We start from the raw sequence: 19,824 nt of genomic DNA on the forward strand, positions 1-19,824 counted from the left end.
GCAAATATTGATAAACTGCCCATTACCAAAATCAAAATATTTTGTATTTCAAAATACACCATTAAAAACGAAAAGACAAACCACAAGGTTAAGAAAAATAAATACAGAAGATAAAAAGAGCTCTTACAACTCAAGAAGGCAAACAATCCTATTTTTTAAATGGGCAAAATATTTGAACAGACATTTACAAAAGATAGAAGAATGGCTAATAGCATAGATATTCAATCATCAGTCACTAGGGAAATGCAGCTTGAAACTACACTGAAATACAGCTTCACACCCACAAAAATGGCTGTAAAATGAGAGAGAACAGCAAGTGTGGGTGGGGTGTGGAGAAGCCGGTACTCTCACCCTTGTGCATAGCTGGTGGGAATGTAAAAACAGTCAGTCTGGAAGACAGTCAAGTAGTTCCTTCAAGAGTCATACATAACTTCACATATTACCCAGCAATTCCACTCCTAAGTACATACCCAAGAGAAATGAAAATGTATGTCCACAAAAAGACTCGTCTGCAAATGGTCATAACAGCATTATTCACAATAGCCAAAAAGTGGAGACAATCCAGATGTTCATCAGTTGGTGAGTGGATGGACAAACTATGATATATCCACACAGTGAAGTATTTCCAGCAATAAAAAGGAACACTCCTGATACTTGTTCCAGCGTAAACAAAGCTTGAAAACATTACACTAGGTTAAAGAAGCCAGATGCAAAAGACCAGATGTGAATGATGCCATGTCTATGAAATGTCCAGAAAAGGCAAATCTATAGACAAACAGATTAGTGGTTGTCGGACGCCAGGATAGGAAGGAAGATGACTGAACGTGGGCACACTGGGTCTTCGTGGACTGAGAGTGTTGTGTGCCCCTCCCTGCAAGCTCGCTCAACAGCCACCAGTTCCCACTTGCAGAGGGAAAGCCTGATGTAAATTGCGCCTCAAGAAAGCTGTTATTTTTTTAAACAAGCAAATATCAAAAAATTAATTCTTATATCCTTATCCCACAAAGATAACGGCCACTTCCAGTGCACATTTTTTTGCTGTGTGTTTTAGCACACACAAAAAAAATTTCTGTAGTTTTTAAACTGCTTGGTTAAAATAAGCAAGCCGCTTCATTAATATATATTATGAATATATTTGCTTGTCATTAAATTTCTTGTAACAAAACTGCACAAGTCTTGTCATAGAATCATGAATGATAAAACTGGAAAACCATCTTAAAGATTCTCTAATGCCTTCGTTTTACCACTCTTTTGGTTTCAATTTCCTTATGTATAAAATAAGGAGGTAGAACTAGATGCTTTTCTTGGCTCTTTTCTGCCCTAAATGCCCCCCCCTTTTTTCCTTAAGTAGGCTCCATGCCCTGCGTGGAGCACAATGGCACAATGCGAGGCTTGAACTCATGACCCTGACATCAAGACCTGAGCTGAGATCAAGAGTTGGATGCTTAACCAATGGAGCCACCCAGGTGCCCATGCCCTTCACCTCTTTATTTAAAAATGTTCTATTCCTTTAGAAATGATTACTCTGATCTGTTAATAAAAATGATTAGAAACAGTAATGGAACTTGTGAGCTCCTTTCAGGCCAGGCATATGGATTTTTCTCAAATGAAAATTCTCCTGAAAATCCTGTATTATACTCTGTTTACCAACAAGAAAATTGTGATTTTCTTGGTGTTAAGAAATTGAGATCTTTTGGGGGGGAGGGGAAGGGAGAACGGGGAGTTACTGTTTAATGGTGGCAGAGACGGTGTTGGACATGATGAGCCAGTTTTGGAAATAGTGACGATGTTCACATAACATCGTTAATGTAACTATTAATGCCAAGACAATGTACCCTTCACAGTGGTTAAAACAGCAAATTTTATATTTTCTCACAAAATTAAAAAAAAATTGCGTTAGGTTGGCCAACGAGGTGCAGTCTCATCCTACATGTTATGCCAATTCTGTCTCAGTAAAGCTTTTAAAGAAAAGCCTATGGGTTCCATGCTTCTTTAGAAACAGCTTTACTGAGATAGAATTGGCATAAGTGGGTGCGAACTTAAGCTGCATCTGATTTGATATACGATCTATATTGTGCAATGATCACAATAAACTCAGTTAGCATACCCATCATCTTACAGACCTTTTGTGTGGGATGAGAACGTTAAAACCTACGTTCTCAGCAAGTTTCGCGTTATGTAAATACAGACCTGTCAACCGTAGTCACCATCTGTACGTTACATACCAGAAACTTATTTATCTTATAGAGGTTTGTGCCCTGTGGCCAATATTTCCATTTCCCCCACCCCCCACCCCCCAGTAATCGCCAATCTATGATGTTTCTATGATGAACCCATTCTCTTAACATGAATGCTATTGGGCATGTTGACAGTCTTTGGTAACCCAATAAAATAACGATGGAAATTTCAGGTATCTGGCAGACAGAGGCCCAGATTTCATCAAATCATAGTCACTCAGAGATCCTTATTCTTTTATCTGGTCCTGTTTTAGTTGCTCTTGAAAAGATGAGTCCGCAGGGAATTTTGATATGCTTACGATGTAAATCTCCTAGTTTAAAATTTTGATCAAGTTGAAATCCAGTGTGCCGGGAAGAATGCCTCAAGGTTGTAAATTAGCTGTTGCTTCAGGTTTTATTACTCCATTATTTGATGACACATGGGCTCCGGGTTTTAAATATCCTATGTCTTTATAGTATCAATAGATTAAACCACTATCTATAGTCTAGCTGATCCTATTCCTCAAGCCCTTGAAGCCTATCTTTGCTTAAGAATCAGGTCAGATTTTAATGTGACAGAATGAGATCGAGTGATGAAGGCAGCATTTAAGCTCCATGACCTGAGGTTGGACTAGATCTTAGAGGTACCAGACACAGTAATACCGTAAGATTGTCACAAAGGTCTATAGTTTTCTCAAAATCAGACGGGATAAAAATTACTCTTTATAGGGGCACCTGGGTGGCTCAGTCAGTTGAGCAGCCGACTGTTGATTTCAGCTCAGGTCACGATCTCAGGGTCGTTAGATCGAGTCCCGCATTGGGCTCCACCCTCAGCAGGGAGCCTGCTTGAGATTCTCTCTCTCTTTCTCTTTCCTTCGGCCCCTCCCCTCCACGTGTACTCTCTCTCCAAAATAAATAAATCTTTTTTTTTTAAAGATTTTATTTATTTATTCGACAGAGCTAGAGACAGCCAGTGAGAGAGGGAACACAAGCAGGGGAAGTGGGAGAGGAAGAAGCAGGCTCACAGTGGAAGAGCCTGATGTGGGGCTCGATCCCATAATGCCAGGATCACGCCCTGAGCCGAAGGCAGACGCTTAACCGCTGTGCCACCCAGGCGCCCCCAAAATAAATAAATCTTAAAAAAAAATCAATAAACCAATAAATGTAAAGATTGGCTGAACCAAAAGAAAACTCTCTAAAGGTAGGAGACTGAAGACTACCAGTTAACTAGAGAAGCCAAAGTTGTCATGTAAGTAGGAAGATTGAACTCTGTGGCCGCCAGTAGGTACAAATGAAGGATAAACAAAGACTTTCACTTAAGGAACATCTTTATTTGATCTTTAATATACAATATTACCTTTAATTTATAAAAATTACATATGGAGGACATGACTGGAAATCAGTTCAAGAGCGGCCAGTGGGTACCGATCTAGGAGGTCATACTTACCCCACTTACTAATTTAGGGAAAAATTTTGTCAATGAATTTGAGACCAGTGAGATTGAGGAATGACATTTCAATTTCCAAATCTAGTAATTAAAACGGGGGATATCTTATTTAATTATTCCAACAAAAACTAATTTATTTTCTAAGAAATAATTTTTCCCAAGAGCGAGCTGAACTTATCTCCATGGAGTGTCCTGGTAAGCAATTTGCCATAGAATTCTGTAGCATTCAATAGCAGCAAGACATTTGCAATTAAAATCTTGTGCACATTAACTTGTACAGATGCGGGTTTATGAGTTTGTGTGCTCACACCCCCACACCGAACTGAAGCACTCGGCATATGCTGGACCTAGAAGGGCAGCTCACTTACAGGCTTCCCCTCCTCTAGAATTTCCAAAAAGAGTGAAATGCCTACTTGATAAACTTCTTAGTGAAACATCTCTCTCTCAGTCATGATGACTGGTGCACTGCAACATATATACTAGCAATACGGTGTCCGGTAACTCTGAGTAACTTCACGAGTGCCGCTGGGCTCAAGGCAAGTTTAAAAGAAGACGAGCTGTTCAACGGTGGAAACGTAAGGCTGGCGTTGAGGGATGCTTTAATTTAAATATGATGCATACTGACATCCTGAAATAATGCTATGGACTTGTAAAGGATTCGAGGCAAGTTATGTAGTAAGAGAAAAGGGAACGCTCCTTTTGGATGTATCTTTTCTCTGCACTCGGATTCAGGCTGCTGTAGCGGGAACAGAGGCAGTACGATTCTGCAGTCTAAAAAAGGAGCAGTGGCTGCCAAATGGCAAGTGAGGCACATAACCCATTTTCTGTTGCTTCAAATTTTTCAAGAGATTGGTTTTTGCAGCACAGAGGTCAGAGACTCTACCATATTCTCGTTGTAGGGATCCGAGAGTACTCAAGTGGAGGAGTTTTTGCAGCTCCAGCAAGCCAGAGTCCTGGTCCGAAGGCCAAAGAACAGGCAGAACTTGGAGAGACTATAATATTTTGACACCACAGAGACCCTCCTTTTTACACGGGGAGTCTGGAATTGTGGCATTAAATGACAAGGCAAGGAAACTGGCTGACAGCATACCCCCCAAACGACAACAACATCAACAACAACAAATGCCTCTTTCATGACAGTCATATCAGATTGAAACCTGAACAGACTCCAAAGACTGGATCTATTTTCAAGACAACAAAATATATAGCTTTAGGTTACACAAATCCATACAATCATACATACACACCATCTTTTTGCTTTGAAAATGAATTATGCAACTCAGAGGGGAAAGATGCAAAGATTACATAAGGGTCATACAGAAATTAAACTTGGGATCAAAGGTTAACAACCATGACCCATGGGCCAAATCCAGCTCTCCATGCTTTTGTAAATAAAGTTTTATTGGAACACCCTACAGCCCTTCATTTACATATCGTCTATACCAGCTTTCCTGTTCCAATGGCAGAACTGAGTAGTGGAGATAGGACACTGTATGGTGCACAAAGCCTAAAATATTTATTATCTGGCCCTTTACAGAAAAGCTTGCCGACCCATTATAGATCAAAGAATGTTTCCATCATGATCTGAATGAGCTGAAGTAACAGAAAATCATCTTCACCTGTGTTCTTGAACCAGAAAAGTACATTAAAATATCTCCAGATCATATTTGGCTACTCAACCGTTCTGCTTATAATCTGTGTAGACAAAACTAGTTAACTGTGTTTGTTAGCATCTGTTAAACACAGACAATATTAAAAATCTCCCTGTATAATTGTATTTATGTATATATCTATTTAAAGAATGGATAAGATATGAGCTAGCCAATATGAAGGCAAGGAGACCTAACGAAACATAAGAACTCAAAATATGATTACTAGAAACTTGTTATTTGGAACTTAGAAATATTTTAGTATATTTTTCTTTATATTTAACAGCATGGGACCATGAGCAGGACCCTCGGTAGAGCAAGAACAATTTACAACTGTGGATTTTACCCAGGACTTATATGACAAAATTTTTTGAATATAAAATAACCAGCATTTTTATAAAACATTAATTTTTAATTATATAATTAAAGTGATATAGCAAAATAAGAATGTTTTTATTTCTAAAGTAAATATTTTAGTCAAAGTTGCATCAGAAGTCAAGTATTTCTTTGACATTTTCCAAGAGACTTTAGTTATTAACTACAATTATAACTGTTAGTATTATATAGTAACACATTGCTTAAAATATATTATAAACCATTTCTTTTCCTCTTTAATTTAAATGAAATATAAAATTAAGGACTTTGTAACATAATTCATACTGGAAAACATTCAAAATGGTATGAATTACTCTTACACAGAAAATGCCACTGGAACCACAAAATGTTCTAACACTTGAGAGTGCCTAGCATGATGCTTGGCATGTATTAGGGACTCCGTGTTTGTTCACTCATTCTCTCATTCACCCACGCACTCATGCACAGAAATCCAGGCTGAAGGAGAAACTGCATAGCGAGAATGGCAAGCACAATCTTTTAGCAACAACTCTGTAGCTTGGACAAAGACTTTGGCAAAGGAGAGTGGAGATGAGAAGCTGATGGTCACAGTTCCAAACTGCTTGGTTAAGATCCACCAAGGGCAGCCCGGGGGTGCCTCAGCTGACGTCACAGGGAAACAGGGTCAACATTCCACAAAAGGAACACATTCCTCCAATATCCAGGCTTCACTCTTACATATAAGCATCTGCTCAAAGACAGGTGTAAGTGGGTGTCAGACACGAAACAGCACATACGTGCAACCCACCAGAAAGCAAGAACCCTGGGGTCTTGTTTTTCTGCAGAGGTGACTTTTTGGTTAGGGTCGCATTCACTTGGCTTTAACAACTTCAGACCGGTTTAAAAAAAAAGTGTGATTCTAAAATTCTAAAAGAGAAATGTAGAAGGTAGAGGGGTGTTCAACGTTTCTATTTTTCTTTTATGTACCAACTGATCTATCTAGTCAGCACATTTGTGCCAAAGACACACAGTGAGGTGTCAGCTCTGTGAAGAGGTGCCTGGAAAGGAGCACCTCTAGGCTCTTCGCGAAGGTCTTATACGTGTAATGAGTATTGTAACCTGAGTAATAGGTCTACAGAACGCAAAGGACGGTAAGGGACAGAAGTAAGTAAATACCCTGGGAAGCTAAGCAGAATATGGGTTAAGGACTGATTCTGGAGGAAATAATTTTAAAAATCTGTAAAAAAAAAAACAAAAACAAAAACATGACACTGGCAAGTCATTTGTAGCTGACTTTAATTGCCTTTGGTATTCAGAGAAAAAAAAACAATGGAAGCATTGTGATAAGCGCTAGTCTTCTCTCATCACAGGGAAGGGAGTGGGTAGTGAAGACCCTTCAGCTGCCCCCCTCACATTCTGAACTTGAGTGAGAACTGGCCATGCTCGGGCACCTCTCTGCCTCCTCTTAAGCCCCAGTCAGCCCAGAGATAGAAACCGAGCACTTGTGGGTGGGGGCTCTGTCTTCTCTTTCCTTGAGAGGCTCCTGGGAGACCAAGAAGGCCCCTTTACTCTGCACTCTTCTGAACAAAGTGCAAGTGGGCTCACTGCCGGCTACCCAGCGGCTCTTTGCTACCTCAAGTTGGTCACTCTTTAGTGACTCATAAGTGGGCTTGTGCTATTTTTAGGAGGAAGGCTAACACGGTTTTGAGAACAAAACACTCTCCTTTCTCAAGTTAGTCATCTACCCTTCTCATTTAAAAATTTTAATTTTTCAAGTAGTAAAAGATATTACAATTTCAAAATGTGTGCTAAAATTTAACTCTCTTAAAAACTGAAATAATGCACTGGCTCCACATCCTTATTTTCTAGGCATACTGAAAACACTGCGGGTAGTTATCTCTTACGGATCATTTACTAATTGTGAGGACTGTCTGACTCTTGGTGGCATAAGATGATCACCCTCAGAAAACACTTAATTCTATTAATTTATTAAATCTTTCCTCCAATTTAAATCTACTACATGCTAAAAGGTTAAACAGAAAAGCTATCAAAATAAGAAAATATGCCTTCAGAATTCCAAGGTGGGCTTCTTCCCCAAACACTGTTTCATGAAATCTTCAGTCAGAGTAAATATTAGACTAATTATACTGCTCCCAACTTTTATTATCAATGGAAGCTGTTTGTATTAAATGTAAAGAAGAAAAAGTGTCTTGCATTGTGACATAAGTTCAAGGGGCAGAAAATTCATAAGCATATTTATCTTACAATACAGTTCTTGATAAAATTTAATTTCTTCCCCTCAAATATAAAGAAATAGTAATTTCTTTAAAAATAAATATTACTGCAAAATCTACTGATGGTAAGAGAAACTCCTTTAGATATACCCCAAATTTAGTTAATATGATTAATTACACATTTTTTTTTCTTTGCTAAAAATTATTTTGAAGGTGTTCTTTGGATTTCTATTAATATCCTTGCAGAAAATAAAAGCTGAATTTTATTTTTTACATAAAATATTTGTGAAAAGCTCACTCATCTGATGAAATAATAAATAAAGGATCCCCTGTTCCCATTCCAGATAGAATATTTAAGCACGTTTCACTGTATTTTGTTTTCTAATGGGTTGTAAGAGAAATTTGGGTAAATTCAGAGCTGCATAATAGTATAGTGAATTTTGCCAAGCTACATAAAGTTGTAAGTTGAGAGATTTTACTAAATTTATAACAAGGTTAAAGTGGATAAAATTCACTTGGTAGATTTGCTGGTTTGGGAAAAAAAAAAATCTCCTCCCAACAAAACCAAGGCTTTCTCTTAGAACAGGTTTCAAGGCGACAAACTGCAGCATTTCCCCCACTTCTGGTCATGCTCCCAACACTAGAACTGATTAACATGCACAAAATCCCAAACCCAGGCTCGTAAGTCGTGGCTACGATAAACAGCAGTTTCAATGATTCCATATGGAGACAAAGACTTGAAGAGTACTCTTTGTGAGATCGTGCCCCCAGAGAAAATAAAATTTAACCAAGAAATTTCAATGGAATGCACTGGGATCTGAAACCGTTGCCAGTCTGGTCGTTCAATGGGGAACTTGAAAACTGAGACAGGGATGGGTACTTGGGTTTCTTTTTCCAGTCTTCATTGCTCTTGATGCAGTTCCATCGTTCTTTTGTTGTTTTAGTTCCTTCCATTATCAAAAATGGAGAGAAGGGGGAGAAACGATAAGCAAATATTTGATTTGAAAGCTGCTCCGCTTTGGAAGGAACTCATAAATAACTGGTTCCAAAGGCCATCTCTCACTCCCACAAGGTGCTCCACATTCTTGGCTTATTCTTAGGCGGTCTAGACTCCAGATTCCAGGACTCTAAAAACAATATAGTAGTAGCAGGCAAAATTTCCCATGTGACCATCTCTTTAGGAATCCAAGCATACCAGGTCTTTGTCTTACACATACCACAATATGTTTTGGTCAGGTATAAAATGGAATCATTTCAAAGTTGAGATATCTACAAGTTGAAAAGTCCTGTGGGGCACAGTCATGTGTCACCCTGCCATGGTGACTTATGAGGTCCAGGTTTCCCAAAGCCCCCTCTCCAGACTAATTTCTGTAGTGGTCCATGTAAACAAAACACAGGTGAGAATGGTCTTTCTGGAGCTGCTTTCATCGAACAGCAGGATTTCCTGAAAGTGTGGTGTTGGCTAAATGTAACACGGGCAGGGGATGAGCCTCTGTGTTGAATACCCAGTGGTCTAAAGGTAAAAGGTCATCACTGGAGAACAGCAGATACAAATATCTGAAAATAAAAAGGAGAGAAATGAGCTTCGATTAGAATTCAACAAGATCAAGTGATCTAGTTATAGTGGCAGAGGAAACCAATAACCTACTTTGAACAGCTTTGATGAAAACCACATCACAGAATGAAACCCACTCACTCACACGATCTAAAACAGTCACAACGTGCTCTAGGATAGTGCAGTGCCTAAGAAAATCCAGTGAGATGCGCAACTAGACTTCTGATGTAAGACAGTGAATCAAGTCCACATAAGCACGTAAGACAACAATGCTGTAAAAAGGCATCAAACAAACCACTTCATGAGTTGTCACAGACGTTCTTTTAAAAGTCAAATATAAGATCAATCATCTATTTTGGCAGCTTACAGAGCTCACAGTACAAGTAGAAATTGATTAATTCACATTTATTAACAGACACTGAAGGAAATAACTAGTATATTATCTGGACCTGGCAAGGACTTTTATATACTGATACTTCAGTAGTTTTTGCAGTTCTTCCAGCAGGTAATGCAAACCATTAATGAAGGTTTCGGAAACACCAGGGATTAACAGGAGGTCTAAGAATTTCATGATTGCTCTCCATAGGTAATAGCATTGTTTATACGAAGGCAAGGATTCCCGACCTCTCCATGGCGCTGCAAGCCACGGTGGTCACTCAGAAATCAACAGGATAGAGTAGACACAAACAGTAATTGTTACCTATAATGTTGGGTACAGTCCAATCTAAATCCTATTAAAGGGGTCTTCAAGGTGAGCAAAAAAAATCCAACTCCAGCGAGTTGGGAAATCTGGGTTCTAACTCTTCATTTCAGTAATAACTAGCTGGCCCTAGCATTAGGATTTGGTGAAGAACTCCTTTACAGTGATTTTGCTGAAATTTCTTTATCTTAAAAATAGGCACATTAATATCTCTTCTGATTTACCATTACAGCTCTTAGATGACCGAGTAAAAACAGACAGCACTGTTATAACTGGTAAAGCTGAAATGGAGAATAACAGGGCTTCCAACCTCACTCCCTGACCCTTGACCTTGAGACCTGCTTGACTCGAATTTATTCACACCACGTCATGGGCAGAGAAGCTGGGACTGAAAAAACAGACTTGGCTGGAGGTAGCAAGAGACTGCTGGGGCTGCTTACTGTAGGGGGATCAGAAGCACAAGCTCTCGGAGTTCTGGGCACAAACGTGTCCAGAAGCACTATGTTCTGTGCAATCCCATGTCTCTTGGTTAAATGCGGGCTGATGGATCAGGCTTGCTCTAATTTCATCACTTCTCGAGAGAAGTGAGTGAAGGAACAGTGAGAGAAAATTCCAGAGTTTCCCACAAAATGACTCCTTTCCATGGGGGATGCTATGGAAGTACCTGATGTAAACACAAACATAAAAATCCAGAGAATAATGAATGTGGAAATTTTAGATAACACAAAGGGACATTATTTCTAGGTTTTTTAGGAATATCATTTTTAAACCATCGTTTTTAAAAAGGATCCTAATTAATGGTGCTGGATGGCTCAGTCCGTTGATCCTCGGACTCTGGGTTTCTGCTTGGGTCTTTGGGAATGTCATCAGTCAAGGATCTTGAGATGAAATCGTCCTGGATTTAGGGCCTATCTTAAATCCAGTAACCTGCAATTTACAGGAGCAAGGAGAGGGAGATTTGGACCCAGAGGCACACGGGGAGGAAGGTCATGTGCAGCCAGAGATAAGGATTAAAGAGCTATGTTGCCACAAGCCAAGGAACACCTTCAGAGGGAAGAGACTTCAGACTGTAGGCCTCCAGAATTAGGAGAGAAGAAATTTCTGTTAGCCATCAAATTTGTGGTAATTTGTTAAGGCAGCCCTAGGAACTAATACAACTTCCACGGAACCCCAACCTCCTGGACACCTCTAGACTGCTGTTTGGTCCAACGGGTCTGGAGCAAGACTAGAGAGCAGGGGTTAGACATATGGGACACCTCCCCCGCCCCCACACCACACTCCCATCCACACACACACACATTCTCATAAACACACATACTCACATAAACACACACCACATGCACACTCTCACAAATTTATTAACAAAATCAATGCTTGAAATTAAAGCAATATAGCTAAACAATTCTTTTTAATTTTGGATTACACATTCAGAAGAGGATGTTGAGGACATCATATACTATTACTGATTTAAGATTTTTATTTTATTATTTATTTAGATTTTATTTATTTGAAAGAGAGAGTGAGCATGAGAGAGAGAGAAAGCACAAGCAGGAGGGAGGGGTAGAGGGAGAAGTAGACTCCCTGCTGAGCAGGGAACCTGACGAAGGACTCGATCCCAGGACCCTAGGCTCATGACCTGAGCTGAAGGCAGACCTTAACCGACTGAACCATCCAGGTACACTGATTTAAGATTTTTAACCTGCATTTAAAAAATAGAACTGGTGGGGCACCTGGGTGGCACAGTCGTTAAACATCTACCTTCCGCTCAGGGTGTGATCCCGGCATTCTGGGATCGAGCCCCACATCAGGATCCTCCGCTATGAGCCTGCTTCTTCCTCTCCCACTCCCCCTGCTTGTGTTCCCTCTCTCACTGGCTGTCTCTATCTCGGTCGAATAAATAAAATCTTTTAAAAAAAATAGAACTGGAGAAGTGTTATCTTTGCTGTGAAAGTTGAGAAAAGTCTACAATCTAAATTAGCTACCACACTACTAATTTTTCCTTTAATATGAATTTTCTTAAAATGATGGTAGATGACAAACAAGGCTGACAAAAGCCTGTAAGTATATGAAAAGGTGCTATTAAGTACTTCAGTTTGAATGGATGTGTAGCTTAGTTTTTAGAGTTATTTTTAAATGTTGTTCTTATAGGTCTCTTTTAGCTTTCTCTCATCTAAAGACAAGGTACTCGGGGGTGGTGAGGCCGGAAGTCATCTCAACACAAGCGTTGGTAGTAACCGGAACAGGCAAATTTTACAGAAAGAAAAGTCAACCAATCTGAGGAGAAAAATTTAAGTGTCAACAGAGAAATGGAAAGGTTAAAAGAACGAACTGCCAAGTTAATATGTACTTACTGAGTCCTTTATGTTGACTTATCAAACAAGCCTTGATGACTCATTTATTCTTCTTCACAACTACCAATGGCAATGTTCAGTGTATCATGGAAAGATGTTACAGCTCTAAAAAGCCTTACATTTACATGTATATGTAACTCATAAAAAAAAAAACACCTTAGATTGTTTGAAAAATAATTTACTTAAAACTTCCATTTCATTTATATTTCTAATGTTTAAATAATGTCTTTGGAAAAGACTGGTTAGAAATCAAATTAAATTGAAACATACTCAGTGGAAATTATATTCTATAAGATAAAACATTGGGACACCTGGGTGGCTCAGTTGGTTAAGTATCTGGCTCTTGGTTTTGGCTCAGGTCATGATCTCATGGGTTGTGGGATCCAGCAGCCCCTGGGCTTCCCGCTCAGTGGGAAGTCTGCTTGAAGATTCTCTCCCTCTGCATCCCTCAATGCTCTCTCAAATAAATAAATCTTAAAAAAAAAAAAACCACATTAAAACATACAATTTTTAATCTCTCCAAAAGGACCTGCCCGCCCCCTGCTTTTCCCCACATCTTTTCTCAAATCTTCAAGGTTTTTTTTGTTGTTGTTTTTTAAGGGGAAAGGGTGGGGAAGAAAGAAATCTTTAACCTAATATGGTTATATTACAAATTCAAATGCAAAATACGCATGCATTTTTTTTTTTTTAAAGATAAACCGAAGAAAGCATATATTTCTGATCATTGCAATAGTTTAGGCTTTGTCTTGAGACTATAAGGGAGCTGGTAGGAATTCATTTCCCTCTGCCCTTAGGGGCTGAATAAGTTAGGATGATTTTGCCTACAGGATACAGGATACCTAAACTACATAAACAGTGGGGGGTTAGCTTCTATAACAAGAGCCCAGAGGTAGATGGTAACAAAGGCTGGTTCATTCAGCAGTAAAACACTATCAGAGCTCTGAGTTTTGTAAAGGTTAATAAAATACTAAATTTTTCCTGGTGCCAGAACACCTTATCCTTCTTTCCCTCTTCTTAGATCACTGCCTTGAGAAAACTAATTGTCCCTCTGAAATGTACATAAATCTTTTTAAAAGCTGCTTGCCAGCTTTACAATTTAGTTTCTTCTAGAGGCCTGCCTTTGTAATGTAATCATCAAGGAAGATGCAGCCCAAAGTCCCTATCACTGTGGGTCGCTAGAATAGGTGCCTTTTTCTCCAAAGCTCTTAACTAACCCTTGTCAGAGACAGAAGTGTCAGTTTTTCTTTGGATAAAGACAATTAATTAACACAGATGGTCACCCCAATCACCACGTGAATTTGGAATGAACTATGTATAGCAAATGGTGCTGTGGAGGAAGTACTCTTACATATGGACAAGTTACAATTTATCTTCAGAACACGTATGTAATGGATTCTATCTGCCTGATTATATGGGAAGGTGAGATTTCTTTCTGTCTTTGCAATCTGCCTGTGATGCAAATTGCAGCCTGGTTTCATGCTTATCCAATGATAAAAATGTTTTCTAAAATGTTTTCTTTCTCTGCTGTATTTGTGGAAAGGATTTTCTGGGTTGGCAGAAGATTTGGTTTCCAATTTTCCCCCAGTCATCAGGATCTTCACAATTTTCTTGACTTTCTTCTCAGAATTAGATGCTCCATACCTTACAGTCCCACACAAGTCCAAAGTCAGAAAGTAAAGGGAGACCTCTCTGCAGATATGGGTCTATTTTGATAGTTTGAGACGTGTGTAGGAAGTAGTATCTCATTGTAGTTGTAATTTGTACTAATCATGTCTAGCATTTTTTCATGAGCTTACTTGCCATCCTTGTATCTTCTTTTATGAAGTATCTAATTCTTTTGCCAGGTTTTAAATTGGGTTGCATGTTGTCTTATTGTTGAGTTTTTAGAATCTGTCATATTGCCCAGATATCAGTCCCTCGTGAGTTATATACTTTGCAAGATTTTATCCCAGTCTGTGCCTTATCTTCTCATCCCTTCATTTTAATTCTCTTTCAAATGTCTTTCAAAGAGCAATTTTTTTTAAATTTTTAGACCAACTGATCAATACGTTCTTTTAGGTATCATGCGTTTGGTGTAATATCTAAAAAATCTTTGCCTAGCCCAAGGTCACAAAGATTATCTTCTGTTTTCTACTAAAAGCTGTACTTTTAGGTTTTAAACTTAGTTCGAACTGATTTTTTGTCTATGCACACAGAAATCCAATTATTCTACCATCTTTTGTTGAAAAGCCTATCTTTTTTTCATCGCAATGCCTTTGTACCTTTGTCAAAAATCAGGTGTCCAGATATGTATCAGGTTTTTCTTCTCTGGACTCTCTGTTCCATCAATATATTTGCCTAGCATCACACCAATATCACAGTGTTTTGATTATCATAGCTTTATAGTATAAGCCCTGAAATCAGGTAGTGTTAGGCTTCAAACTTGGTTCTTTTTCAAACTTGCTTTGGTTATTCTACGTTCTTCACATTTCCAAATGAAATTTAGAAACAGCTTTCTAATTTTTTTTTAAAAGATTTTATTTATTTATTCGACAGAGATAGAGCCAGCCAGCAAGAGAGGGAACACAAGCAGGGGAAGTGGGAGAGGAAGAAGCAGGCTCATAGCGGAAGAGCCTGATGTGGGGCTCGATCCCATAACACTAGGATCACGCCCTGAGCCGAAGGCAGACGCCTAACCGCTGTGCCACCCAGGCGCCCCAGCTTTCTAATTTCTATAAAAAAGCTTCTTGAGATTCCAACTGGGATTTCATTGAATCTATAGATCTGAAGAGAATTAACAATGCTGAGTTTTCAGAACCATCAACAAAGTGAATCTCTCCACTTAATTAGATCTTTAATTTCTTTCAGCAATGATTTTTAGTTTCCAGTATACGGGTCTTTTATGTGTTTTGTCAAGATTTATCCCTAAGTATCTCATAACTTTACGCTGTATTTTTAAATTTCAATTTCAGTTCATTGTTAGAATATACATAATTCTGATATACTAATCTTGCATCTGCAACTGTGCTAAATGCTCAGTAATTCTAGTAACTTTCCAGTAACTCCATAAGATTTTCCACTTTGATGATCATGTCTTCTACAAAAAAAAAAAAAAAAAGATAATTTTACTTCTTCCTTTCTAGTCTGGATGTCTTTTTCTTGACTGACCATACTAGCTAGAACCTCCAGTTCAAGGCTAAATAGAGGTGAAGAGGACAGACAGACATCCTTGTCTTATTCCTGATCTTAGGAGGAACACATTCAGGTTTTCAGTATGAGGATAGGTGTAGATTTTTCATTTATGCTCTTTATCAGGTTGAGAGAGTTTGCTAAGAGTCTTATCAGGAAGGGATGTTCAATTTTGTCAAATAATTTTTCTGTGTCTACTGAAGTGATCACATGATTTTTCTTTTTCAGTTCATTGATTTTCAAATGTTAAACCTCTGTACCTGGGGTAAATCCACTTGGTCATGATGTATTATCTATTGAATAGGCTGTTTGATTTAATTTGCTAAAATCTTGTTTAGCTGCTTTATATATATCTGTTCATGAGGGATATTAGTCTTCTTTCTAATGGGAACCCTGCTGTCATTCTTATATTTGTTCCTTTCTACCTAACTTGTCTTTTTCCTCTGGTTGCTTTTAAGTTTTTTTTTTTTTTTTTTTTACCACTGTTTTGAGCAATGTGATTATGATGTGCCCTTGGTGAAGTATTCTTCATGTTTCTTGTCCTTAGAATTTATTCAGCTTCTTCAATCTGTGGATATAAGTTTGCAAAGAGTTTGGCCCATACATATTTTTTTAATCCATTCCTCTGTTCTCTTCCCTTCACAGACTCCAATTTCACATATTTTAAGCAACCTACAGTTGTTACACAGCTCTCCAATACTCTGCATTTTTATAGATTCTCTTTTTGCTCTTGTTTTCATTTCGATTTCAACTGCAATGTCTTCAAGTTCACAAATCTTTTCTTTCACAAGGTCTAATCTGCTGTTAATACTCTATGGTGTATTTTTCAATTCAGGCACTGCAGTTTCCATTTCTAGAAGTTTGATTTGGGTTTTCTTATCTCCCATGTCTCTATTTAACTTTTTGAATATTTGGAATATAATCATAATAGCTGTTTTAATGTCACCTGCTAATTCTAACAGTTATAGGAGTTCTGAGTCAGTTTCAGTTGATTATTTTCATTATTGGTCATGCCTTCCTGCCTGTCTGCATACATGGTATCTTTGGCTGGAAGCCAGACATTATCAGTTTTACATTTTGGTTGCTAGATAATTTTGCATTCCTGTACATCTTGAGTTTTGTTCAGGTATAGAGTTAAGTTACTTGGAAACAGTTTGGTCCCTTCAGGTCTTGCTTTTGTGATTTATTATGCAGATCCAAAGCAATCGATTTTTCCCACCACTGAGGAAGGATCCTGAGTATTCTACTCAGTGCCCTGTGAATTATGAGATTTTCAAGTCAGGCTCCTGGGAACGGGCACTGTTCATGACTCTGTGTGGTCACCATAAATGGTTCCCTTTAATCCCTCATAGAGGATTCTTTCCCCCACTTGGGTATAGCTTCTTTCCTCTGCTGACTACTCCCAGGGGGATTCTCTTGGGTTCTCTCTCTGTGCAGCTCACTGCTCTCTGCTACTCTCCTATAAACACCCTTTAGTTTCCTTGGACTCAACAACTCCGATCTCCTCTGGGAGCCTGCTGCACTCGGCCTCAGGTCTCTTCCCTGTGCTGTGACCCAGAAGCTCTATCAAGGCAGCAAGTCTGGGGCATCCCAGGGCTGCTGGGCTGTTTCCCATCTCTCAGAGACCATATTCCTTCACTGCCTCCTCTCCAGTGTTTTGAAAACCATTGTTTCCTACATATTTTATCTGTTTGCTTGGGTGGAAGGGTAAATTCTGAGCCTTGTTACTTCATCTTGGAGGAAGAGTTGGGTTCCTCCATTTTGAGATACTTTGTCAAACAATTTGCTGAACACCATGTACTTTCATGGAATCACTTAATCCTCTTTTATTAAACCAATCCAAAAAGAACATCAGAGCTAGTCCAGTAAGAACTTGTTTCAAGGAAGCCTTTCTGGCTCTTCTTAATCACTAATTCTTCTCCAAACTCTTCATATCTTCATGTAAAAGTCATATGACTTTCTAGAACTTTGTGAAAATGGACATTAAATCCATATATTTTTATTTTTCTCAATCCAACTTTTCCCTTCTTTAAAATTAGGTATCTATTCTGTTGTTTCTTTCCATCATTCCTGAGAGAATATTAATTACAAAATTACATGTGTAGTAGTATCTTGATATGTAATTTCTTAAGATACTTGCAATCATTTAAAATAACAAGTTACTTTTCTTCCTTTGGGGCACTAGTTTTCCTTTAATTACAGCCCCAGGTGTAAGTTATAGGCGTTGGAGGAGGGGGTGGGAGTTAAAGTGTAGACGCTTTGCATTTTATCTTATGATTCCCTTTTTAGCATGCCATTGCTTCTCTGACTTTTTATTGTGGTAAAAAACACATAATATAAAATTTACTATCTTATGAGATCTTGCCATTTGTGACAACATGGATGGACCTACAGGTTATTATGCTAAGTGAAATAAATCAGAGAAACACAAATACCGTATGATTTCACGCACATATGGAATCTAAGAAACAAAATAAATGAATAAACAAACAGCAGAATCAGACCCATAAATACACAGAACAAACTGATGGTTGCTAGAGGGGAGGGAGTGGGGGGATGCGCAAAATGGGTGAAGGAGAGTAGGAGATACAGGCTTCCAGTTATGAAATGAGTAAGTCACATGGACAAAAGGTACAGAACAGGCAATACAGCCAATGGCATTGTAATAGCAGTATGGTGACAGATGGCAGCTACACTTGTGGTGAGCATAACACATACAGAGTTGTTGAATCAGTATGTTGTACACCTGAAACTAATATAACATTGTGTGTCAACTATAGTTTAAAAGAGAAAGAAACAAAGAAATTTACCATCTTAACTATTTTTAAGTACAGGAGTGTTATGTATGTGGACACAACTGTGAAACAGATTCCTGAACTCTTTCATCTTACAAACTGAAATTCTATACCCTTTAAAGTAACAATTCCCCTTACCCCTTACCCCAGCACCTGATAACCACCTTCTACTTTCTGCTTCTATCAGTTTGGTTATAGGTACTTCATACAAGTGGAATCATAACAGTATGTCTTTTTGTGACTGGCTCATTTCACTGAACATAATGTTCTCAATGTTCATCCATAGTGTTGCTTCCCTGATTTTGATTCTAGTAAGCCTATCTCCCATTACTTCTAATGAATATTCTTTAGTCAGTCTGGTTTTCTTACTGTCTTTTTAAAGAACGGTAGCATATGTTTTCTCACACTGGGTTCCTTTCCATGAAATGACTTTTTGCTTTACCTCACCTATTAACATGTAGCATTATCTCAAACTTTTTTTTATGACTACTCCAGCCCATGCCGAAGTTCCCTTCTTTGAATCTCTAAAACATTTATATTCTACTTAGCACTTAACTATACAGTTTATACTTTTATTGAATTTGCTCAGGACCAGAAATAAGAGACTTATTCTTAATTAGACTGCAAGCTCCTCATACAGTGTTATGTTTCATATGCTTTAATTTTCAAACAGCACAATACTGAAAAGAGAGCAGTTACTTAATAAATACTTATGGATTTGACTTAGTTTGCAAATCAGCTGTCAGGGGTAAATAAGCAGAGAACAGCACAGAACAGGAGACTCAGGGGCGCCTGGGTGGCCCAGCCGTTAAGCGTCCGCCTTCGGCTCAGGTCATGATCCCAGGGTCCTGGGATAGAGCCCTGAATCAGGCTCCCTGCTCGGCGGGAAACCTGCTTCTCCCTCTCACACTCCCGTTGCTTGCGTTCCCTCTTTTGCTGTCTCTGTCAAATAAATAAATAAAATCTTAAAAAAAAAAAAGAACAGGAGACTATGCTTTTTTTCTCATCCAGCTGGAAAAATAGTCCTCTCATGGCAGGAGGTTAACTTTAGGATCCAGTTACAGACAAGATAAAAGATGAAAGATAAATGGAAGGGGAATAGTGCCTTGGTTTTTCCAGTCTTCCCTCCTGAACTGTTTTTTCCTTGGCTAAGAATCCTAGCTCTAATAATCTCATTGATTCCTCACTCTCTCCCAAATACATTACTTGGACACTTTTGCTTACAAACTTAAAAGTCATACTATTCTTGATGCTTTACTGTCAAAAACCATTATCAGAACTCTCTTTGAACCTCCTTCAAAACCTTGTTCACTAGGGGATTAGCTTTAAAGTCTGGTAGCTGGCTAACTGTGCTTTCATTTGCTTATACTGAGAAT

At 38.6% G+C, this 19,824-nt stretch overlaps 1 protein-coding gene across 1 annotated transcript in view; it reads right to left on the reverse strand.

Moving 5' to 3' along the window:
- Positions 1 to 3,530: 3,530 nt before the first annotated feature.
- The window catches only part of MAN1A2 (mannosidase alpha class 1A member 2), a 186,742-nt gene continuing 170,448 nt past the window's right edge, over positions 3,531 to 19,824 (reverse strand). Inside the window, exon 13 of the mRNA XM_008710367.2 lies at positions 3,531 to 9,436. Coding sequence (XP_008708589.1) covers positions 9,304 to 9,436 — 133 coding nt within the window. The 3' untranslated portion in view covers positions 3,531 to 9,303. The remainder of the gene's footprint in view (positions 9,437 to 19,824) is intronic.

The sequence above is a fragment of the Ursus maritimus genome, unplaced genomic scaffold (assembly GCF_017311325.1).
Source record: "Ursus maritimus isolate PB19 unplaced genomic scaffold, ASM1731132v1 scaffold_12, whole genome shotgun sequence".
NCBI classification, from domain to species: Eukaryota; Metazoa; Chordata; class Mammalia; order Carnivora; family Ursidae; genus Ursus; species Ursus maritimus.